The sequence below is a fragment of the Oncorhynchus mykiss genome, chromosome 15 (assembly GCF_057628025.1).
Source record: "Oncorhynchus mykiss isolate SJ-2025 chromosome 15, ASM5762802v1, whole genome shotgun sequence".
NCBI classification, from domain to species: Eukaryota; Metazoa; Chordata; class Actinopteri; order Salmoniformes; family Salmonidae; genus Oncorhynchus; species Oncorhynchus mykiss.
In genome coordinates, this window is record NC_143036.1 from 32874743 (window position 1) to 32900927 (window position 26185).

Below are 26185 nucleotides of genomic sequence, written 5' to 3' on the forward strand. Positions count from 1 at the left end.
AAAACTATAGACTGTTAACATGAAATTTGTGGAGTGGTTGAAAAACACATTTTAATGACTCCAACTTCAGTGTATGTAAACTTCTGACTTCAACTGTATATATTCTTAATTCCATTCCTTTACTTTAGACTTGTGTGTATTGTTGTTAAATTGTTAGATATTACTGCATTGTTGGAGGTAGAAACACAAGCATTTCGCTACACCTGCAATAACATCTGCTGAACACGTGAATGTGACCAATACATTTAATTTGGTATGAATGATGGTCGCATGAACAGGGTCCAAACAGGAACAGATTAATGAATGCACTAAGTGGTGAAGAATGAATCGGCTTAAGTGGAAGGAGAAACATAAGTTAGTACAATGTTCAAAGTGTGATGTTGTTGAACTACTGAGCCACATTGCCACAGTTAACATTGCTTTCAAACAAATCCAAAACGGATATTATTGCAGTGCACAATAACGAAAATGTGGATTGAGAAAGGGCCTCTGCTTTACTGAAAAGTAATGGTGATTAGAATCCAACTGAGAGTGACAGTTGAAACCAGCTTGGGGGCAGTCTGGTTTAGTGGCATGACACATCATAAACTTCAGTTGGGTTCCTAACCACATGATCTACTTCCATAACAGAATCTACTGTAAATCACACTAAATAGTTTGTTGTGTCCCGTTTGGAAGGCTGGTGAGCTTATTCTTCAAATCTCCCCATAAGCACTTTTTCCCAGCCAAACTACTGAGCAACCCCTACTGAGGGGTTATCAAATTCAACAAATTATCAAATTCAACAATTATGCAATTAAAACGTTCTTCTACGGTATCAAATAATTGAAATTGTAGAAATGTGAAAAAAATATTCTGCACACCTGATTTTACCTCACCTAAATTGGAGACCTCAAAGAACGTTAAAAAATGTACGTTTAGGAGACACCGTCGCTCTAGCTAGCACTGATATTTGCAGTGGCTAATTAATGCTAAATAAGTGAATTGTTTAGCCTCACAATTAGCTAAGATGCTTAGCTAGCTAGCTAAAATTGTTTACAGTTAGTTAGCAATCGTTTCAACACTCTGTTGCTTGGTATTGTAGCGCTGCTGTATCAATTATAACCTGTCAAAAATGACAGGTGTATCCAGTTGTGTTGACATTTTACCATTGTGTCACGAGGCCATGCATATCCATTTTCTATGCATATTGGAAACCTTTGCAACCGATCAAGCCACCGGTCTCAAAGACACAGTTAACGCTACTGTATCAGACTGAAGGGTATAAATGAAGGAAACCTGGTTAAGTGGAAAGCACGCTGGTTGCACTGCACCTGATATGGAACGATGCTCTCATGGGCTGTTCCCCATCTCCTGGCTTCCTTCCCAGCATTGAGGTAATTTGCAGCAATGTGTGTGAGACAAGCCACCTGAGAGAGCGAGAGAGAGAGCAAGAGAAGGGCACAGTGAGAGCCGAGCTTGAAATCTATGACCTGTCAGCAAGCTCATTATACCCCGCTGCTCAGTGAGTCCAGTTAACTCAAACCTTCACAGCACTTTGTTGTGAAAACAAGCAACAGCTCCACCACGTCTTGCAACATGCTTCACCTCTATTTTTCCTTATCGATTTATCATTCACTAAATAGCAACTGTCTATTGTCAGGTGATATATATTAGACGTTTTGAAGGTTTTAAGCACTAAGAGTAGCATTTCAGTATCTCCTGTTGTGTCAATGGCAGACTCCCGGGGTGAGTTGACAATGCCCAGATGAAACCTCATTTGAGAGGCTCTGCAGCTGAGACAATATTTAGCTATGTAAACACTGATGCTTTTAGAAGCTGTTGACGCAAATGTTTAAAGGAACATTCGGCGAGTTTGCCAAGATCAAAGCCCTGTAGTGATGATTTAATATCAGAAATGGGATGGAGGGTCTCCACACAGCATCTGCATTCTTCCTCTAAGCCCCATTCCAACTTCCACAGTAAGCCTGGCCTGGCACACAGCCATGAGTCGGGCCTATCCATCTCCAACAGCTTCTACATTCAGGTAATTGTCCACTGTTTGCACAATTTTGGAACATACTGTCTCTCTTCGTGTTTAAATAACACCGGTTAACTTCTTGACTTCTATAGTTTGTTCTTTAACGGACTCTCAACAAAGTTAAACAATCACACCTGAAAGTGTGTAAACATCTGTGTAAATTGGTAATAATAGCAAGATTGATTATGACAATAGTGGATGCCATATGAATAGCATTGCATTACAATCCTAACTTCTATTTAAGAATGTCTCAAGTCATTCTTTATACTGTGTCTTGTGTCGGGACTTTGTTCAGATGGGGGGTGGTCATTCATGCCAAGTACCGCAAAACTAATCCACAGGACAATAACCAAGTAGCAATTCCAATGCCTATCATTTGCTCCACACTTGCTTTTTGGCAGAAGAATAAATTACTGTACGCTTTTCAGACAGCCATGACTTCAGCTCTGTTAATTTTCGACTTCTCTAAGCTATTCATTCTAACTCGTATTTATTTGAGATACTTGCCTGCCAGGAGCTATCCTAATTTAGATTGGAAGGGTATGAATGTCCCTGACAGAAACCACAAGGCGGCCATGATGACGATACCAAATTTAAAAAATGGTCTACAAGGGAGTCAATTACTGAAGTCAAGGCAATGAGGACAAATAGAAACAAGCCTTTAAAAAGCTGAGCTTGTGTCCCTCCCTGTGCCTGCGCTCCATTCTGATAGGTCAGTCTTAGTCCTCCAATGGTTCCAATTTTGGTCCGATTCCACTATCCGCTGGTGTGGTTCAAGTCCTGTAATTGTCCCACAAAGTGTAAGCCATAAAGAGTTCACCCTCACTGGCTGAAACAGAAATGTGGTCCCAGAACAGCACTCACTCTCCCAGCCACTTAGGCCTGTCAGGGAGATCGCACAAGAGCTCTTCCAGAGCCAACTGTCCCTCTGCTCACATTGCATCCACATAGTTCAGCATCCTGCATGACATGTTCCTACTTAAATCATAGAGTTGGATTATTTGATGCATCCATCCATAGAAATCAAAACATGGTTGGAGAACAATATCAAATAAAGTCTCGATTCTGTAACCTTAAGAATATGCTCAGATGTGTGTTCAAATGTTTCTTAGAATTAAATATCCATATTGTGAGCAGATTGTAGGCTGCATTGCCTTGGCACTGACATCTCCATATCATGAGAACTGTTTGCACTCAAAAAGCCAATCCTGCAATCATGGTTACACATTTAATGTGCGTGTCTTTATTCCAAACCACGATTGTAAAAGGCTCATCCTTACATTAACCTCAGAGTATTAACAGATGTTATTTCAAAAGGATTTGTTTCTGATTTTTAAAGAACCACTTGATATTGTGACAAACAGTGGTAAACTGGTTGCAATGACGTCATGCTCAGGTTGAACAATGGTTGGATAATATTTGTTTGTATTTTTAGGAAAACATCTTCTTCTCAACCACAAAATCCGTTAACAACCAGAAAATCACATAATTAAAAAGATGTTATATGGCAAATTTAACCCGCTGGTTAATATACACCGAACTCTGATAGCCAATTGCAGAAGTGTCTCATTTCAATTTGGAAATACACTATATATACATGCAAAAGTTATATAATGCATATATATTAAAAGGAGCAATAAGTAATATTTTAGCCATAACTTAAATGTCATTTTATTTTTTAAGACACTGCTTAGAACAACCTGAAATGTCTTAGTACTGCTTCTAACCTTCATATAATGATCCAAAATTGTATTGCTAACATTTTTGCTATCAAGAATGGGAACCTATCATAATATACAAAGTTGTACACAAAACAACAGTTCGACCGACTAGTCACGGGAAAAAAAGGGTAATTTGCAGTATCACGCTGCGTTCTAAAACGTTCTCTCTTGGATTTCCAATCCTTTGCTACTACTGGTATGTAGTTGACAGTTCGCGCTACATGCAGGTGGAAATGTTGCAAAAAAATGATTTAAAAAAAAAAGGTTTTAAAAATATGTTTGATAATTATGCATCTCGCAACCCTTTTAGCCAAAGGATTGGGAATAAAAGGTCATCTGGATTGGCCATCCCTTTATGCTCATTTGTGTCCAGCCACCATCAAATTGCTCAGAGGTTAGATTACTGTGGCCACAAGACATCAGTAGGAATGCACAATTGGACATGGAGGGGATGGGTAATATATTTATCTCTGGCAGCCCAGGGGTCGACCACAGCAACCATGACCTAAAAGCCTCAGATGTGACTTTATGCATCGACCACAATCCACACACAACACCATACATTTAGAAATGTATGAAGGGTGGATAAAAACTTCCAAGGAAGAACTCCCTGACCCAAAACATAGGGATACAAACAATTGTATTATTGGAGCTACCTCCCAAAACCACATCCTTTGTGGGAATTTGTATCATCCAAGGACACAGAGTCTGAACGGTTATTTCTGCAACATGGTCTGATACAATATGAAGGCTCACAAGCGAGAATGGGCAATTCAAGTCAACTCTCTAACATAGATTCCTGTAAATAATCAAAGCCCCAAATTATGGGAATCAACAATCAGAGTCAAAATCCCAAAAAATTCAGCAGGAACAAATTGTTTAAATCTAAATGCAGCTTTGAAAATTGAAATGTACACTGTTGAAATGTAAGAGTTCAAAACAAAATATTTTTAAATAATAGCCCATTTTTATGTATTCATAAAAGCTGAAAACTATTTAGAAAACAATACCATCCATTTTAATCACCTGTTATGCAGATGAGGCATACTGCAGTTTTTATACTGTGGGTAGATAGCCAATTTATGATTCTATGACACTGATTGCTTGAAAGCTGCACTCCCTAGCGCACATACAGTGCCTTGCGAAAGTATTCGGCCCCCTTGAACTTTGCGACCTTTTGCCACATTTCAGGCTTCAAACATAAAGATATAAAACTGTATTTGTTTGTAAAGAATCAACAACAAGTGGGACACAATCATGAAGTGGAACGACATTTATTGGATATTTCAAACTTTTTTAACAAATCAAAAACTGAAAAATTGGGCATGCAAAATTATTCAGCCCCTTTACTTTCAGTGCAGCAAACTCTCTCCAGAAGTTCAGTGAGGATCTCTGAATGATCCAATGTTGACCTAAATGACTAATGATGATAAATACAATCCACCTGTGGTGTAATCAAGTCTCCGTATAAATGCACCTGCACTGTGATAGTCTCAGAGGTCCGTCAAAAGCGCAGAGAGCATCATGAAGAACAAGGAACACACCAGGCAGGTCCGAGATACTGTTGTGAAGAAGTTTAAAGCCGGATTTGGATACAAAAAGATTTCCTAAGCTTTAAACATCCCAAGGAGCACTGTGCAAGCGATAATATTGAAATGGAAGGAGTATCAGACCACTGCAAATCTACCAAGACCTGGCCGTCCCTCTAAACTTTCAGCTCATACAAGGAGAAGACTGATCAGAGATGCAGCCAAGAGGCCCATGATCACTCTGGATGAACTGCAGAGATCTACAGCTGAGGTGGGAGACTCTGTCCATAGGACAACAATCAGTCGTATATTGCACAAATCTGGCCTTTATGGAAGAGTGGCAAGAAGAAAGCCATTTCTTAAAGATATCCATAAAAAGTGTCGTTTAAAGTTTGCCACAAGCCACCTGGGAGACACACCAAACATGTGGAAGAAGGTGCTCTGGTCAGATGAAACCAAAATTGAACTTTTTGGCAACAATGCAAAACGTTATGTTTGGCGTAAAAGCAACACAGCTGAACACACCATCCCCACTGTCAAACATGGTGGTGGCAGCATCATGGTTTGGGCCTGCTTTTCTTCAGCAGGGACAGGGAAGCCTGAAGCCTGAAATGTGGCAAAAGGTCGCAAAGTTCAAGGGGCCGAATACTTTCGCAAGGCACTGTATATGAACTTAATCTGATACCTGCATTTGATGTATATGTACCTCCTTATCTTGTAACTCAGAAGTGTATTACGTGGAAAACCTACTGTTGATGTAGAGATGTACAGGGCCTTCAGAAAGTATTCACAACCCTTCACTTATTCCATATTGTTGTTACAGCCTGAATTCAAATGGATTAAATGTATACTTTTTCTCCCCCATCGACACACAATACCCCATAATGACAAAGTGAAAGAATGTTTTTATATTTTTGAGGCAAATCTATTGAAAATGAAATACAGAAATATCTCATTTACATAAGTAAATCACACCCCTGAGTCAATACATGTTAGAATCCCATTTGGCAGTGATTACAGCTGTGAGTCTTTCTGGGTAAGTCTCTAAGAGCTGTACACATCTGGATTGTACAATATTTGCACATTATTATTTTAAATAATTCTTCAAGCTCTGTCAAGTTGTTGTAGACAGCAATTTTAAAGTATTGCCATAGATTTTCAAGCCAATTTATGTCAAAACTGTAACTAAGCCACTCAGGAACATTCAATGTCGTCTTGCTAAGCAAATCCAGTCTAGATTTGGCATTTTTTTTAGGTTACTGTCCTGCTGAAAGGTGAATGTCTCCCAGTGTCTATTGGAAAGCAGACAAGGTTTACCTCTACGATTTTTCCTGTGCTTAGCTCTATTCCGTTTCTTTTCACGCCAAAAAAAAAACTCCCTCGTGCTTGCCAATGACAAGCATAAATAAAGGTTAAAAAAATACCCATAACATGATGCAGCCACCACCATGCTAGAAAATATTAAGAGTGGTACTCAGAGTGTTGTGTTTTCCCCAAACATAACGCTTTGTATTCAGGCCTCAAAGTCAATTTCTTTGCCACGTTGTTTGCAGTTTTACTTTAGTGCCTTGTTTCAAAACAGGATGCATGTTTTGGAATATTTGTATTATGTATAGGCTTCCTTTTCAATCTGTCATTTAGGTTAGTATTGTGGAGTAACTACAATGTTGATCCATCCTCAGTTTTATCACAGCCATTCAACTCTAACGTGTCTCGTGGCAAAATCCATGAGCAGTTTCCTTCCTCTCTGGCAACTGAGTTAGGAAGGTGGCCTGTACCTTTGTAGTGACTGGGTGTATTGATACAGCATCCAAAGTGTAATTAATAACTTCACCATGCTCAAAGGAATATTTAATGTATTTTTATTTTTACCCATTGACGAACATTGGAAAATCTCCCTGGTTTTTATGGTTGATTCTGTGTTTGAAATTCACTGCTTGACTGAGGGACCTTTAGGTTAATCGTATGTGTGCGGTACAGAGATGAAGTAGTCAATCTAAAATAATGTTCAACATTATTATTGAACAGAGATTGAGTCCATGTAACTTATTATGCGACTTGTTAAAAAGCAAATGTTTACAGCTGAACTTATTTAGGCTTGCCATAACAAAGGGGTTGAATACTTGACTCAAGACATTTCAGAGTTTCATTTTTAATTCATTTGTGTGAATACTTTGAATGCATTGTATGACTTAACAGTCCCTGGCCAAGTGATGTATGGCACAGAACAAGGACATCAGATCTGCTGTGAGAAAGGGGTGAATTAGGGTTAGTTCCCTAAGAACCCCTTAAATTTGTGTATTTTGGTTCAATCCAACTGCGATCTGCAGAAAACAGCCTCGCAAATATTTGTTGAGCTTTACTTTTCCCTCGACCTGCCACGATAAGACAATAGAAAAGGTTACACTGGAATGTTTCAGGCGTTGGTGGGAGGAAAATAGAGATATTTTTCACGAAGATGATACGATGTGCTCTCATACTGTTCCAGGAGGACATTTATTTGTAAAGGATTCAGTAAATCTCAAATGTCCTCTTTGCCTAGTAGTGCAAGTGACACCGCTCGCATTCGAAGGATGGGGATCCTTAACTTCAGTGGGGCCTCCAGGGTACACCAACCTTAGCCATCAAAGTGCTACAAAAAACGAATATCCACCGATACCCTGCAGCAATGTCAAGACAGTTGAATAATTAGTTCACTGATTGCCTGTCAGTTAAGCCTACATTAAATCGATCCATCTTGTGAAATTTTAAAAAGCACCAAGTTCTATTTAAACAAGGCCTGCTTCTTAGACCGATTACTCTGCATGCCTTATCAATGTACCCGAGTGGAGCTTAATTGTCACATGGGTCCCATGTTACGATGTGAGAGAAACGAGAGCACGACATAAACCATTCTCCTAAAGCAACAGTGTCATCCCTCAGATTAATACGCAGCCAAGGAGCCTAACATGATCCAGCTTTGAACTCGTCCTGTCTGAGAGATCACGGCAACATGCTGTCAGGAGAGACACAAGTGCCGGGCCGACATGTAAACGCGGACGTTCTTCACACTCCATTGATTTAAATGGAATTACGTTCTTGGCGCCGGAATGGTCTGGTCTCCATTCTCAACAGGAGACAGAATCTCTATTGATAGTCACTGAATCAGGTCTAGTGTATGCTGAGTGTTTTCAGATCTCAGGCATTGTGGCGACTGGGTCTAATGGACAGTCATCCTAACAGCAAAACCAAAGTTTTGCTCAGAAACTATAGGACCAGAAAGATTGTGGGCACTATCAATACGGTGGAACAAAGGTTGTGCATGGCCAAATCTTACTGTGTAGCTGCTTAAGAGCAGCTTAATGTTGCTTAATGTTGCTGCTGGCTGTGGGGAGAAATATACCATGTATTTTGTATAAAAATATTCACAAAATATAATTAATTTATTTACTACAAAATATTTGTTTCTTCAAGAAATACATCATAGCACATTTCCTAACTGAATAGTTATCAAACTAAAAGTTAAAAGCACCAACACATTTTTTTTTTTTTTGCATTGTAATTACAGAAAATGTCCATAACTTTATTTCATTAACAGTGGAATGACAGTGTTTCACAGTATTACTTATCCGCCAGTGTTGTGATTAAGCTGTAATATTTGTCTATTAATTTCTCACACCGGAGCAACAGTTGTAAAACTGAGAAAGCGTTCTGACTTTGTGGCTGTGTTATCTAGTGGAAATGGCTAATTTCCTGGTTGTTAAAAATCTGCAGTTTGCTCAATTTCAGTTTGTGAGAAAACAAGCACTGAATAGCGTAGGTACCGTCAACATCGCTATGTGTAGCACCTTTGAGGACATCCGACACAGTTCAGAAAATAGAAAGTGTTAGGTCAGACTGAAGAGGGGAAGGGGATTGCTGCAGTTTTATGCGCTTTTAACCAACAGTGCTATTTTGTTTGTTTTTTCACATTGTTTCTAACTTATTTTGTACATTACGTTACTGCTACTGTCTCTTATGACCGAAAATAGCTTCTGGACATCAGAACAGCAATTACTCACCTTGAATTGGATGAAGAATTATTCTTTAATGAGTCGACGAGAGGGATTTACAACAGACACCCGAACGGCCCTCATCCCCGTCATTCGCAGGAGAAAGAGATGAAGGTATCGCGGAAGGAGATTGGGGTGCCTTGTGATGATCTGGCGATGAGTAGCTAATCTGCTTTGCCATCAGTACTATTGGCCAACGTACAATCGCTGAATAATAAAGTGGACGAAATACAAGCACATATAGCCTACCAACAGGACATTAAAAAATGTAATATCTTATGTTTCACAGTCGTGGCTGAACGACGACATGAATAACATACAGCTGGCGGGTTATACACTATCAGCAGGATAAAACAGCTGGTGCATGATATCTAAGGAAGTCTCAAGGTTTTGCTTGCCTGAGGTAGAGTATCTCATGATAAGCTGTAATGTTAAAAGCAGGAAGCACCTGTGACTCGGTCAATAAAAAAAGTGGTCAGATGAAGCAGATGCTAAGCTCCAGGACTATTTTGCTAGCACAGACTGGAATATGTTCCGGGATTCTTCCGATGGCATTAAGGAGTACACCACATCAGTCAATGGTATCATCAATAAGTGCATCGATGACGTCATCCCCACAGTGACAGTATGTACATACCTCAACCAGAAGCCATGGATTACGGCAACATCTGCACTGAGATAAAGGGTAGAGCTGCCGCTTTCAAGGAGCAGGACTCTAACCCGGAAGCTTACAAGAAATCCCGCTATACCCTTCGACGAACCATCAAACAGGCAAAGTGTCAATACAGGACTAAGATTGAATCATACTACACCGGCTCCGACGCTAGTCGGATGTGGCAGGGCTTGCAAATTATTACAGACAACAAATGGAAGCACAGCCACGAGCTGCCCAGTGACACGAGCCTGCCAGACAAGCTAAATCACTTCTATGCTCGCTTCGTGACAAGCAACACTGAGGCATGCATGAGAGCATCATCTGTTCCGGATGACTGTGTGATCACGCTCTCCGTAACCGACGTGAGTAAGATCTTTAAACAGGTCAACATACACAAGGCTGTGGGGCCAGACGGATTACCAGGACGTGTGCTCCGGGCATGTGCTGACCAACTGGCGGGTGTCTTCACTGAAATTTTCAACATGTCCCTGGTTGAGTCTGTAATACCAACATGCTTCAAGCAGACCACCATAGTCCCTGTGCCCAAGAACACAAATGCAACCTGCCTAAATGACTACAGACCTGTAGCACTCACGTCCTTAGCCATAAAGTGCTTTGAAAGGGTGGTAATGGCTCACATCAACACCATTAACCCAGAAACCCTAGACCCACTCCAATTTGCATACCACCCAAACAGATCCACAAATAATGCAATCTCTATTGCACTCCACACTGCCCTTTCCCACCTGGACAAAAGGAACGTCTATGTGAGAATGATGTTCATTGACTGGGGCTGGATTGGAGCAGGTTGAGAGCTTAAAATTCCTTGGTGTCCAACAAACTAGATTGGTCCAAACACACCAAGACAGTCGTGAAGAGGGCATAACAAAGCCTTTCCCCCTCGGGAAACTAAAATGATTTGGCATGGGTCCTGAGATCCTAAAAAGGTTCTACAGCTGCAACATCGAGAGCATCCTGACCGGTTGCATCACTGCGTGGTACGGCAATTGCTCGGCCTCCGACCGCAAGGCACTTCAGAGGGTAGTGCGGATGGCCCAGTACATCACTGGGGCAAAGCTGCCTGCCATCCAGGACCTCTACACCAGGCAGTGTCAGAGGAAGGCCCTAAAAATTGTCAAAGACCCCAGCCACCCAGTCATAGACTGTTCTCTCTACTACCGCATGGCAAGCGGTACCGGAGTGCCAAGTCTAGGACAAAAAGGCTTTGCACCATTGGTTAGAGTCTGTAAGTAAGCATTTCACTGTAAGGTTTACACCTGTTGTATTCGGCGCACGTGACAAATAAACTTTGATTTGATGTGAATTTCATTTAACAGAGTCAGGGTATATGCAGCAGTTTGGGCCGCCTGGCTCGTTTCGAACTGTGATGACTATTTCTTCCTAACAAAGACAGCCAACTTCGCCAACCGGGGGATGATTTAACAAAAGCGTGTGCAAATCGGTGCACAAATGTACCTAACCATAAACATCAATGCCTTTCTTAAAATCAATACGCAGAAGTATATATTTTTAAACCTGCATATCTAGTTCAAAGAAATTCATGTTAGCAGGCAATATTAAACTAGGGAAATTGTGTCACTTCTCTTGCGTTAATTGTACGCGGAGTCAGGGTATATGCAACAGTTTGGGCCGCCTGGCTCGTTGCGAACTAATTTGCCAGAATTTTACGTAATTAAGACATAACATTGAAGGTTGTGCAATGTAACAGGAATATTTAGACTTATGGATGCCACCCGTTAAATAAAATACGGAACGGTTCAGTATTTCACTGAAAGAATAAACGTTTTATTTTCGAAATTATAGTTTCTGGATTTGAACATATTAATGACCTAAGGCTCATATTTCTGCGTGTTATTATGTTATAATTAGGTCTATGATTTGATATTTGGTAGAGCAGTCTGACTGAGCGGTGGTAGGCAACAGCAGGCTCGTAAGCATTCATTCAAACAGCACTTTCGTGCATCAAGCATTGCGCTTTCGTGGTTCAAGCATTGCGCTGTTTATGACTTCAAGCCTATCAACTCCCGACATTAGGCTGGTGTAACCGATGTGAAATGGTTAGCTAGTTAGCGGGGTGCGCGCTAATAGCGTTTCAAACATCACTAGCTCTGAGACTTAGAGTAGTTGTTCCCCTTGCTCTGCAAGGGCCGCGGCTTTTGTGGAGCGATGGGTAACGATGCTTTGAGGGTGGCAGTTGTCGATGTGTTCCTGGTTCGAGCCCAGGTAGGGGTGAGGAGAGGGATAGAAGCTATACTGTTACACTGGCAATACTAAAGTGCCTATCAGAACTTCCAATAGTCAAAGGTATATTAAATACAAATGGTATAGAGAGAAATAGTCCTATAATTCCTATAATAACCTCAACCTAAAATGTTTTACCTGGGAATTTTGAAGACTTATGTTAAAAGGAACCACCAGCTTTCATATGTTCTCATGTTCTGAGCAAGAAACTAAAACGTTAGCTTTTTTACATGGCACATACTGCACTTTTACTTTTCTCCAACACTTTGTTTTTGCATTATTTCAACCCAATTGAACATGTTTCATTATTTATTTGAGGATAAATGGATTTGATTGATGTATTATATTAAGTTAAAATAAAAAAGTGTTAATTCAGTATTGTTGTAATTCTTATTGTTACAAACAAACAACAAAAAATACATTTTTAAAATTTGTATTATTATTTTTTTAAATAATTGTCAGATTAATCGGTTTCGGCTTTTTTTGGACCTCCAATAAATCGGTATCGGCTTTTACCCTACAGAGGGTAGTGTGTATAGCCCAGTACATCACTAGGGCCAAGCTTCCTGACATCCAAAGGCTCTATACCAGGCGATGTCAGAGGAAGGCCCTAAAAATTGTCAAAGATTCCAGCCACCCTAGTCATAGACTGTTCTCTCTGCTACCGCACGGCAAGCGGTACCAGAGTGCCAAGTCTAGGTCCATGAGGCTTCTATGCCCACGCACATTGACTCTTTTGGGTATTTTTCTTAAAACTGAATTGTTGGTTAAGGGCTTGTAAGTAAGCATTTCACTGTAAGGTCCTATTGTATTTGGCGCATGTGACAAATTTACTTGATCTCTTAAACATCCAATAAAATAAAACAGCATATGGTCAGACAGCAAAAAAAGATTTGCTTACACAGTCATTCAGAGATTATTTATGCATGTTCCCAAGTATCGCTTTCTTCTTTGGTCTTGTGGCTCAAATTATATTCTTAGCGGGAATGGATTCATTCCACCAAGAGCAAAGGAGGGGTATGTTTCATAATCAACAACTCATGGTGTGATTGTAGTATTGTAAAAACCCTTAAGACTTTCTGTTCTCCCGACCTGGAACACATCACGATCAAATGCTGACCACATTATCTCACGAGAGAATTCTCATCAGTTTGTATCACGGCTGTCTACACCCCTTTTCCACATTACAGCCTTATTCTAAAATATATTTTTAATTCATCATTCTACAAATGATACCCCATAATGTAAAAAGCTAAAACAGGTTAAGACATTTTTGCAAATTTATTACAAAAAAAAAACAAATAGTTACATGAGTATTGAGACCCTTTTATATGAGACTTGAAATTGAGCTCAGTCGCATTTTGTTTCCATTGATCATCCTTGAGATGTTTCTACAACTTGATTGGAGTCCACCTATGGTAAATTGAAATTGATTGGACATGATTTGGAAAGGCACACACCTGTCTATATAAGGTCCCACAGTTGACAGTGCATGTCAGAGCAAAAGAGCAATGAGGGCGAAGGAATTGTCAGCAGATCAACTAGACAGGATTGTGTCAATGCACAGATTTGGGGAAGGGTACCAAAACTTTCCGCAACATTGTAGATGCCCAAGAACACAGTGGTCTCCATCCCCTGGCCAAACTGAGCAATCAGGTGAGAAGGGCCTTGGTCAAGGAGGTGACCAAGAACCAGGTCACTCTGACAGAACTCCAGAGTTCCTCTGAGGAGATGGGAGAACCTTCCAGAAGGACAACCGTCTGCAGCACTCCACCAAATCAGGCCTTTATGGCAGAGTAGCCAGAGAAGCAACTCCTCTGTAAAAAGGCACATGACAGCATGCTTGGAGATCGCCAAAAGACACCTAAAAGGACACAGACTATGAGAAACAAGATTCTCTGGTCTGATGAAACCAATATTGAACTCTTTGGCCTGACTGCCAAGCGTCACGCCTGGAGTAAACTCGGCACCATACTTACGATGAAGTATGGTGGTGGCAGCATCATGCTGTGGAGATGTTTTACAGCGGTATGAACTGGGAGACTAGTCAGGATTGAGGGAAGATGAACGGAGCAAAGTACAGCGAGATCCTTGATGAAAACCTGCTCCATGGCACTCAGGACCACAGACTGGGGTGAAGGTTCACCTTCCAACAGGACAACGACCCTAATCACTCAGCGAAGATAACACAGGAGTGGCTTCGGGACAAGTCTCTGAATGTCCTTGAGTGGCACAGCCAAAGCCCGGACTTGAACCCAATCGAACATCTCTGGAGAGACCTGAATATAGCTGTGCAGTGACGCTCCCCATCCAACCTGACAGAACTTGAGAGTGTCTGTAGAAAAATAATGGGAGAAACTCCCCAAATACAGGTGTGCCAAGCTTGTAGAGTCATACCCAAGAAGACTAGAGGCTGTAATTGCTGTCAAAGGTGCTTTAACAAAGTACTGAGTAAAGGGCTTGAATACTTATGTAAACTGTGATTATTCCGTTTTCAATTTTTAATACATTCACAAAAATGTCTAAAAACCTGTTTTGGCTTTGTCATTATGGGGTATTGTGTGTAGATTGAATAGGAAAAATAACAATTTAATCAATTTTATAATAAGGCTGTAACATAACAAAATGTGGAAAAAGTCAAGAGGTCTGAATACTTTCCGAAGGCACTGTATGTATTGGATAACGGCACAATCATTTGGGCTTTTTTGGGCATGAGCTCATTAAATATCTTTAATGTAGTGTTAAAATGTTTTATTTAATGTATGGCTCACCATGCTCAGATAGCATCAGGCTTGAACTTTCGATCAAAGCTCGAAACTAATCCAGACATATGCCTATTTATATGCTTTAAAATGCTTTTGAATGACACTTCTGGTTTTGGGGAGAAATACCGGGTTACCTGGGAGAAAAGTGATTTCTTCTATGGATGGAACATTTGTAAAATACAGGGAAAATATTCAACCCTACTCCCTGCTGTTACGATCAACTAGGAGTGGTGGGTGGAATCAGGCGCAGAGAGCAGGGTTCAGTCGTTTGTCAAATTTATTCATATAAATTGCCAGTCCAAACAACAGGACAAAAATAGTCCGGAGAATAAAGACACAAAATAATCACACCATCAAACACAGCGTAACAAAAAACAAGCCCGCACAAATACCCAGCAAACAAACCCTAATACAAAACAGGTGTACCCAATTACCCAATAACCAAAACAAACGGAAAGGGAATCGATGGCAGCTAATAGGCCGGCGACGACGACCGCCGAGCACCGCCCGAACAGGAAGAGGCACCATCTTCGGCGAGGTTCGTGACACCTGCACACCCACGACTGCGTGGCCATGCACGACTCAAACACCATCATTAAGTTTGCAGACATGACTGTAGTCGGTCTGATCGCCGACAATGTCGGGACAGCCAACAGGAAGGGCCCTGGCAGAGTGGTGCCAAGATAAATGCTTCTCTGTGGTGAAGAAGGTGCAACAGAAACTGAAGAAATCCAGCATGGGCCCTTGGATCCTCAAGAAGTTCGACAGATGCACAATCGAGATCATCTCGACCGACTGCATCATTTCCTGGTACGGCAACAGCACCGCCCTCAAATGGAAGGCTCTACAGAGGGTGGTGCGGACGGCCTAATACATCACTGGGGGTGAGCTGTCTGGCTTCCAGTACATCTACACCAGGCGAGGAAGGCCCAAAAGATCGACAAGGACTCCAGTCTTCCGAGCCACGGACTGTATCGGTGCATTGGGTCTCGGACCAACAGGCTCCAAGACAACTTCTACCACCAGGCCATCAGACTGCTGAACAGCTAATCCTAGCTGCACCTTAGAGACTATCTGTACCTTGTTGGATGTTTAGAATTGATTTTATTCTGTACAGGCTTCCTTGTTTTCACTCTGTCAATCATGTTAGTATTGTGGAGAAACTACAGTGTTGTTGATCCATACTCAGTTTTCTCCTATCACAGCCATTACACTCTGCAACTGTTTTAAAGTCACCGTTGGCCTCATGGTGACATCCCTGAGTGATTTCCTTCCTCTCCAGCAACTGAGTTAGGAAATATTTGTAGTACCAATAGCTACCCCTATTTGCGAGGAATTGGAAAACCTCCCTGTCTTTGTGGTTGAATCAGTGTTTGAAATTCACTGCTCGACTGAGAATCTTAAAGATTATTGTATATGTGTGAGGTACAGAGATGAGGTAGTCGTTCAAAAATCATGTTAAAAACACTTATTGCACACAGAGTAAAGTCCATGCAAAAAAAATCTAAATTTAAACCATTTTAAATTCAGGCTGTAACACAAAATGTGGAAAATGTCAAGGGGTGTGAATCTTTTCTGAAGGCACTGTAAATACAGTCAATTACTTCCATGCATACTACCTCTACTGTTGTGTTGTTCCTTAAAAGCGCTGGTTGTCACGATTCAAATGTGCTATTTTAAGGGATCATGCCGGCGAAACTCACAGCTGTGCTTGCAATAGTGCATATGAAATGGGAGAGTGTAGTCATTTCATTTTGCTGGGATGTTCTCAGGCAGATTTATAGCTCTCAAAAAGAAAACACACAAAATACATTTGTAGAATTGAAACAAATATCCCATTCACAGAAGCCCTGAAATCAAAAGCCAAAAAAAAAATACAAATATACTATTGGAATTCTCATTTGAATAACTTAGTATCTTGTTTGAACAACTTAGTTAAAAATAGAATATATAATATATAAAAGATACTAAGTCATCTCGTTTGAACAACTTAATTGTTGTTTTGTCTAATAATAATTTTGTTATGCAGCTTGTCAAACCATGTAATGATTGCTGCAGCCATTAATTAACGTATTCCATACACTGATATGATTATTCATTGACAGTTCTTTGATAGCCTAAAGCAGGGCTGCTTTGACTGGCAGAGTTTGTAAGTGGGAAAGTGGAGCAGAGCATAATTCAAACAGATTTTTTTTTTTAAATAAACACCTGCATAACAAATTAGATCTAATTAGACAAAAGAACAATTAAGTTGTTCAAATGACTTAGTCATTCGAACCAGATACTAAGCCGTTCAAGCGAGATACTAAGTTGTTCAAAAAAGATAATTCCAAGAGTAAGTTTTTTTTTTTTTTTTTGCATTGGGCTTCTGTAACTTTCTCTTATTTCACCTTTATATTTCACCTTTATATAACCAGGTCGGCTAGTTGAGAACAAGTTCTAATTTACAACTGCGACCTGGCCAAGATAAAGCGAAGCAGTGTGACAAAAAAACAACACAGTTACACATAGAATAAACAAACGTACAGTCAATAACACAAGAAAAATATATATATATATACAGTGTGTGCAAATGTAGTAAGATTAGGGAGGCAAGGCAATAAATAGGTCATAGTGTCGAAATATTACAATTTAGCATTAACACTGGAGTGATAGATGTGCAGATGATGATGTGCAGGTAGAAATACTTGCACATCATCCGTCTCTTGGTCACAGATGGCTGAAATCACTTTGTGCTTAAAGCTTAAGTTGTAACGAGTCTGCACACATTTGAATGGTGTCTCAGTGCCGCTCAGGAGACGTTTGGCATTACAGTCTCTGTCGTCAAGTTAAATGAAAGTGCCAATATTGTACTGTCACTAAATATGATCATATTTATTTTACAGTAATACGAAAGGTGAAATATTACAGTAAGTCATTTATAATTTGATTGTTACTATATTTAGAAAACATTTCAGTCATTTCAAGCTCTATTGCCCCACTGACTGAATAGGGGAAAAAATCATGTGATTTTTCATATTTTTATCATATTTGTTTGTCCTTGAGCTAGTCTTCAAAAGTGAGTGCACCTCAGCAATTTATAACTATTTTTACCAGAAAGGTGAGTTCCAGACCTTTCTAAAACTATGCAGCATTACAAGTTATTACTTTTGTGTATGTCTATTTAGGCAGAAATCTTCTTTCCAAGAGTATTATATTATTAAGGGACTGGATTCAACCAGACTGGTGGTAAACGTGAGTTACCTGGGTGGAAAGCAGGTTGCAGTCAATGTGAACACCCCTTCCTGTCCTGTGACACTGCAGCAGGGCGGCCATGATGGCTCCGTGGGCGTAGAGTCCTGTGGCCAGGTCAGTCATTGCGACGCCCGGCCTAACTGGGTCCCCATCCTGCGCAACAGAGCAAGTAAAACATTTTTTTATTGAGAAACCATTAAGCAGACTTCCATCCAAAGCAACTTACAGTAGTGAATGTATAAATCTTCGTATGGATGAGTTGTGAGTTAAAATCCCAGGTGAGGACACGCCGAGTTATAATTACTTTATAAATAAACAATGTAGTCACGTATGTCAAAGTAAAAAGTAAAATATGTATGTTGAAAACAATGTACAGCGAGCATACAAAACATTAAGAACACCTGTTCTTTCCATGACATAGACTGACCAGGTCAGCATTACTGATGTCACTTGTTAAATCCACTTTAAATCAGTGTAGATGAAGAGGAGACAGGTTGAAGAATAATTTTGAAGCCTTGAAACAACTCATACATGGATTGTGTATGTGTGCCATTCAGATGGTGAATGGGCAAAACAACAAATGTGCCTTTGAATGGGGTATGGTAGTTGGTGACAGGCGCACCGGTTTGTGTCAAGAGCGGCAACGCTGCTGGGTTTTTAATGCTCAACAGTTTACCGCATGAATCAAGATTGCTCCACCACCCAAAGGACATCCAGCCAACTTGACACAACTGTGGAAAGCATTGGAGTCAGCATGGGCCAGCATCCCTGTGGAACACTTTCGACACCTTGTAGAGTCCATGCCCAAACAAATTGAGGCTGTGTCTAGGGGGGAAAAGGGGTGCAACTCAATATTAGGAGGGTATTCCTAATGTTTTGTACACTGTGTATATATCGGGGAGAGAAACATATTCACCTCAGGGCCAGTGATGTGCATCATGCCAGAGACAGCAGAGGCGATTGAGTCATACCCTGGTCGCTGGGACAGCGGCCCAGTTTGTCCATAGCCTTGGAACCAACACACACACACACACACTTTATAACCTTCCCATAGCAGGACTTTGGCTTCATGCTTAAGAACACCCCTAGGCCATGGAATATTTACAATAAATCATGCACCTCACGCCTTATTGCTTAATTCTACAAATATTAGGGTGGCAGATAGCCTAGGGGTTAAGAGCGTTGGGCCAGTAACCAAAAGGTCGCTAGTTCGAATCCCAGAGCCAACTGATCATGCTCATAGATTAAGCCAGAAGCACTCTAACAAGTGATGGGTTATTAAAGTATACTATGCAGAAATCACTCTGCCATTTCTTGGTTGCCAAAACTTTTAATAGTTCACCTAATTTCAGTGACAAAATAAGCAAGTAAATAGTAGATAATCATTGTACCATCAAAACCGCTGTGAAAGATATATTTTCCATAACCTGGTGTACAAAACCGAAAATAAAAGGAAGTGAAAACAAAACTTAAGAATGAATATATACTTACATTTCTATGTGCATTTGGTCAGCATCTCCCAAAAAGTTACATATTGCCACTAATAACTAGAAGCATAGAAATAGCACACATAGAACAGATCTACCGCTTCTTAGACTTGCTTTCAATGATAATGACAGATCTATAACTCACATGTCTATGTGAATTTGGTTGGGTTGCCCCCAAAAAGGTCACATCGTAGCCTCAGCACGAAACCTTTCCACCTCTATACCATGGCAGAAATATTTTACCCCAATGTGAAACACACACAAACCATCTAACCCCTCTGTACTATACAGCAGCAGCATGGTATTAACCCCTATGAAAAGTCACACTAAATAATTAACCCCTTTACATAAAGCAAACACAATTGCAACTTTGTTGTCCCGTGTCAACACTGGGCAAATATAATCTTGAGCTGACAGCCTTAGAGTGATTTTAACCAATATTTGCTATTCCGGGAAGTATAGAGAGGGCCATAAAGAATAGACTAGTAAACCCTTATATCTACAGAAAACTTGGGAGCAGTAGTCCATATTTGGATAAGACTTACTGGATTGGCACAGCACAGGCTCAAATACATGATACAAATGATTATTTTTTTCTATAAAAACCTTGAGTATCAAAAAAAAAAATTATATGAAATATTCATGTGAATGAAAAAGTATTTTCACCCTTTGAATCCTTTACAAATATTATTTCAAACAGAGGGTTCATGACATGACGGATTATTTGTCTTATACCTTTAAAATGTTTTATGAAATTATTTTAAAAAGATAGATACAGTAGAGACGTCATATAGCGGAATATACCTTCAAGAAGTCTGGGGGGGTAAATAAATATAAATTCCTACAGAGACAAAATGCATGTTTTTCTATTCCCCCAGAACAGACGAGTAAAACGTTATCTTGCATTTCTCTCTGCCTGACACAGAAATTTGGAAATCACATGAGCTTCAGACATTCTTTCCCAAGATGGCATAGCAGTTCAGACGTATTTTTGTCCTCGTCCTGTCCCGTATATAGATATATTTACAACTTTTTTTTCACATACATTTTTAATTTTCCAAAAACTCATCTTCAGAACACTCTCCTGCAATCCGCTTCACCAATTTATATTTATATAAAAAAGTATTATTTACCTCAGATCTGTAATCCTCCGAGAGGCTAGCCAGAAATTAGCCAGAAGCTAGCCGGGAGCTAGCCAGAAGCTGGTCCAGAAGCTACTCTGAAGCTGGTTCAGAAGCTAGTTAGCTTATTTACTGGCTAATCGTTAGTACTCAGCTAACCACGGTTTGTGGTCATCGGCTGTCCTTTGGCTCGAGAATCTATCGCCAGTTTTGTACGGCGCGGTGCTGCGCAGCGCGGCTCGGAACGGAACATACCGGATTTCGGCCGCTGGCTCTGGACATCCATACCTAGATCTCACAGCTAGCTAGCTGCTATCCGTGTGACTATCGGCTTTCGTCGATTCCGGAGCTAACATCAATTGTTCCGGAGCTAGCCAGCTGAAGAGTTCCATCAATCACTCCTGGGCTGCAGTCACCTATCCGGACCCGTTTTGCTGCCTACGCAGAGCCCCACCGGGCCTTCACAGCTGGACTGCCGACGTTGTCTACGGGAATTGTCCGGCTGTCTCCTCCGGCGCAACGTTGCCTGGGCGCCCATCTGCGGCCTGCTAGCCGTTGGCTATCTTATTGGGTGCTATCTGAATAGACAATCGGACAATTTTTATTTTATTTTATTTTTTATTTATTTATTTTTCTTCTTGGGCCTCTATAACTATATCTATTGTTTTTATTTTTGTTGTTGTTGTGTGATTTGGATTAATCCCCTCTACCACACGGAAACCCACTAATCTACTGACGGAACGCAAGAGTTGGCTAATAACAGACCTCCATCCTATGATAGCTTGCTCCTATGCTAGCTTGCTACCGATTTAGCTGTCTAAATCGCCGTGACCCCCAACCAACCTCTCCACTCACTGGACCCTTTTGATCACTCGACTGAGCATGCCTTTCCTTAATGTCAATATGCCTTGTCCATTGCTGTTCTGGTTAGTGTTTATTGGCTTATTTCACTGTAGAGCCTCTAGTCCTGCTCATTATACCTTATCCAACCTATTAGTTCCACCACCCACACATGCAATGACATCTCCTGGTTTCAATGATGTTTCTAGAGACAATATCTCTCTCTTCATCACTCAATACCTAGGTTTACCTCCACTGTATTCACATCCTACCTTACCTTTGTCTGTACATTATACCTTGATGCTATTTTATCGCCCCCAGAAACCTCCTTTTACTCTCTGTTCCAGACGTTCTAAACGACCAATTCTTATTGCTTTTAGTCGCACCCTTATTCTACTCCTACTCTGTTCCTCTGGCGATGTAGAAGTGAATCCAGGCCCTGCAGTGCCTAGCTCCACTCCTATTCCCCAGGCGCTCTCTTTTGATGACTTCTGTAACCGTAGCCTTGGTTTCATGCATGTTAACATTAGAAGCCTCCTCCCTAAGTTTGTTCTATTCACTGCTTTAGCACACTCTGCCAACCCGGATGTTCTAGCTGTGTCTGAATCCTGGCTTAGGAAGACCACCAAAAATTCAGACATTTTAATTCCAAACTACAACATTTTCAGACAAGATAGAACTGCCAAAGGGGGCGGTGTTGCAATCTACTGCAAAGATAGCCTGCAGAGTTCTGTCCTACTATCCAGGTCTGTACCCAAACAATTTGAACTTCTACTTTTAAAAATCCACCTCTCTAAAAACAAGTTCTCACCGTTGCCGCCTGCTATAGACCACACTCTGCCCCCAGCTGTGCTCTGGACACCATATGTGAACTGATTGCCCCCCATCTATCTTCAGAGCTTGTGCTGCTAGGCGACCTAAACTGGAACATGCTTAACACCCCAGCCATCCTACAATCTAAACTTGATGCCCTCAACCTCACACAAATTATCAATGAACCTACCAGGTACCTCTCCAAAGCCTTAAACATGGGCACCCTCATAGATATCATCCTAACCAACTTGCCCTCTAAATACACCTCTGCTGTTTTCAACCAAGATCTCAGCGATCACTGCCTCATTGCCTGCATCCGTAATGGGTCAGCGGTCAAACGACCTCCACTCATCACTGTAAAACGCTCCCTGAAACACTTCAGCGAGCAGGCCTTTCTAATCGACCTGGCCAGGGTATCCTGTCAGTAGAGGATGCCTGGATATTTACAAAAAAAAGCCTTCCTAACCATCTTAAATAAACATGCCCCTTTCAAGAAATTTAGAACCAGGAACAGATATTGGTTCTCCCCAGACCTGACTGCCCTTAACCAACACAAAAACATCCTATGGCGTTCTGCATTAGCATCGAACAGCCCCCGTGATATGCAGCTGTTCAGGGAAGCTAGAAACCATTATACACAGGCATTTAGAAAAGCCAAGGCTAGCTTTTTCAAGCAGAAATTTGCTTCCTGCAATACTAACTCAAAAAAGTTCTGGGACACTGTAAAGTCCATGGAGAATAAGAACACCTCCTCCCAGTTGCCCACTGCACTGAAGATAGGAAACACTGTCACCACTGATTAATCCACCATAATTGAGAATTTCAATAAGCATTTTTCTACGGCTGGCCATGCTTTCCAGCTGGCTACTCCTACCCCGGTCAACAGCACTGCACCCCCCACAACAACTCGCCCAAGCCTTCCCCATTTCTCCTTCTCCCAAATCTGCTCAGCTGATGTTCTGAATGAGCTGCAAAATCTGGACCCCTACAAATCAGCCGGGCTGGACAATCTGGACCCTTTCTTTCTAAAATTATCTGCCAAAATTGTTGCCACCCCTATTACTAGCCTGTTCAACCTCTCTTTCGTGTCGTCTGAGATTCCCAAAGATTGGAAAGCAGCTGCGGTCATCCCCCTCTTCAAAGGGGGTGACACTCTTGACCCAAACTGCTACAGACCTATATCTATCCTACCATGCCTTTCTAAGGTCTTTGAAAGCCAAGTCAACAAACAGATTACCGACCATTTCGAATCTCACCATACCTTCTCTGCTATGCAATCTGGTTTCAGAGCTGGTCATGGGTGCACCTCAGCCACGCTCAAGGTCCTAAATGATATCTTAACTGCCATCGATAAGAAACATTACTGTGCAGCCGTATTCATTGATCTGGCCAAGGCTTTCGACTCTGTCAATCACCACATCCTCATCAGCAGACTCGACAGCCTTGGTTTCTCAAATGTTTGCCTTGCCTGGTTCACCAACTACTTCTCTGATAGAGTTCAGTGTGTCAAATCGGAGGGTCTGTTGTCCGGACCTCTGGCAGTCTCTATGGGGGTGCCACAGGGTTCAATTCTTGGACCGACTCTCTTCTCTGTATACATCAATGAGGTCGCTCTTGCTGCTGGTGAGTCTCTGATCCACCTCTACGCAGACGACACCATTCTGTATACTTCTGGCCCTTCTTTGGACACTGTGTTAACAACCCTCCAGGCAAGCTTCAATGCCATACAACTCTCCTTCCGTGGCCTCCAATTGCTCTTAAATACAAGTAAAACTAAATGCATGCTCTTCAACCGATCGCTACCTGTACCTACCCGCCTGTCCAACATTACTACTCTGGACGGCTCTGACTTAGAATACGTGGACAACTACAAATACTTAGGTGTCTGGTTAGACTGTAAACTCTCCTTCCAGACCCATATCAAACATCTCCAATCCAAAGTTAAATCTAGAATTGGCTTCCTATTTCGCAACAAAGCATCCTTCACTCATGCTGCCAAACATACCCTTGTAAAACTGACCATCCTACCAATCCTCGACTTTGGCGATGTCATTTACAAAATTGCCTCCAATACCCTACTCAACAAATTGGATGCAGTCTATCACAGTGCAATCCGTTTTGTCACCAAAGCCCCATATACTACCCACCATTGCGACCTGTACGCTCTCGTTGGCTGGCCCTCGCTTCATACTCGTCCCCAAACCCACTGGTCGCCAAACCCACTGGCTCCATGTCATCTACAAGACCCTGCTAAAAATAAAAATTTAGCAGGGATTCTTATGAAACTAGGTAATGTAGTATCGCTGACATCCACTGTACTACAGTATAATGCACATAATTTGAAGCACAGCGGCAAGCTGAAACCAGCCATATGTCATACTTATATTTCTAACAGTTTTATATAGTACAATAAAAACAACATATTTTTTTTTCTATAAACAGCCTACTATCCGATTTCAGGGACTAAGATGTGTCAGCTCAAGACGTAATTAATTAAATAATAGCAAGTAACTTTTAGCTTACAAGGTCCCACCTTATGCAGACATAGATGTTTTTTAAAGAATATATTGAAAACATACAGTATGTTGCATAACACGAACTAACTAAAACAGGGAAAAGGAATATAGGTCTTGTTTGATTGAGGCCAAAAAACAGACATTGCAGAAGAAAATCAGGAGTGTTTACGTGTACTACGCTATAGCCACTGCAGCCCAATCAAAATAAGCACTCCAGGGGGAGAAAAAATAATAATAAAAAAATCGAACCATATTTCACGGTCTTCGACTTAGATTCTTGGAAAAAACTGGGCAGACGTGTGGCCACAAAGTGTTTAAGCCATGTTTTGTAAGGAGCTAAGCATCCTGTACAGAGGTCACAACATAGCCTGACTATGTGTGTCTGCATAACCCTTTTAAGAAAAAGAAATACACAATATTCTATTAAGCAGTGTATATTTTTGGGTGGCAATGCCAAAGTTACTGGCAAGGACAAAACATGCAAGGCTACAGTTTGTCGTTTTTAGAAACAGCAGGCTAAATATATTGGAAGATTTCAACCACTTCTGACACTAAAACTGCCGAGTCTTTTGCAAAGTGGGCAAGTCGTTTCCATGAGTGGGACTGCCGATATGCGCCATCACTGGGATCTGAAAGATTACATAAGCAATCATACCCCATGTGTTATTGCTTAGTTAAGAAAAAAAAAATCATAATAAAATATGGCTACTCAAAATTGCCACGAGGTCACTAAATTTCTCCAAGGCAATCAACCAATAAGCAAAAATAAATCAAATGATGACATCATTGCAAGAGGCTCACTGCACATAAAGCAAGCACGTTCATTAAGTGAACTAAAATGTATTTTAAACTGTCACAGGCATAAATGGTTTCCTGTTCACTTGATTGCAGCATAAAGCTAAGAAGGGAAATCGATAAAATGTATATTTTCCTAAAAGTGTGTCTTATCCTGGAACTTTAATGGCTTAATACTGAAAAAAAGAGCTAGGTGGTCTGCTCAAATTAAAGATCAGAACACTTAAAACAACTTTGAAATTGAAAACTGTGTATGGATATAAATAAGGTTGAAAAAGCTATTCTATAAATATCTGGAGACATCAAAAAACTGAAATGGTTTATGAGGCAAAGGCCACATGAAGCTAATCAAAACACATTAGCTACAGATTCACAAAAGGAAGTTGTCTAAATCCA

At 40.9% G+C, this 26185-nt stretch overlaps 1 protein-coding gene across 6 annotated transcripts in view; it reads right to left on the reverse strand.

The window, feature by feature from the left end:
* Window positions 1–26185, reverse strand: part of sugct (succinyl-CoA:glutarate-CoA transferase) — a 162176-nt gene that overhangs the window by 121152 nt on the left and 14839 nt on the right. For 4 of the 6 annotated variants that reach the window (XM_021563085.3, XM_021563087.3, XM_090199928.1 and 1 more), the window contains 3 exons: window positions 19134–19225; window positions 18227–18370; window positions 1314–1409 (listed from right to left, as the gene is read on the reverse strand). In XM_021563085.3, the coding sequence (XP_021418760.1) occupies window positions 1314–1409; window positions 18227–18370; window positions 19134–19225 (332 nt within the window). The remainder of the gene's footprint in view (window positions 1–1313; window positions 1410–18226; window positions 18371–19133; window positions 19226–26185) is intronic. The other 2 variants (XM_021563086.3, XM_090199929.1) reach the window with 1 other exon arrangement.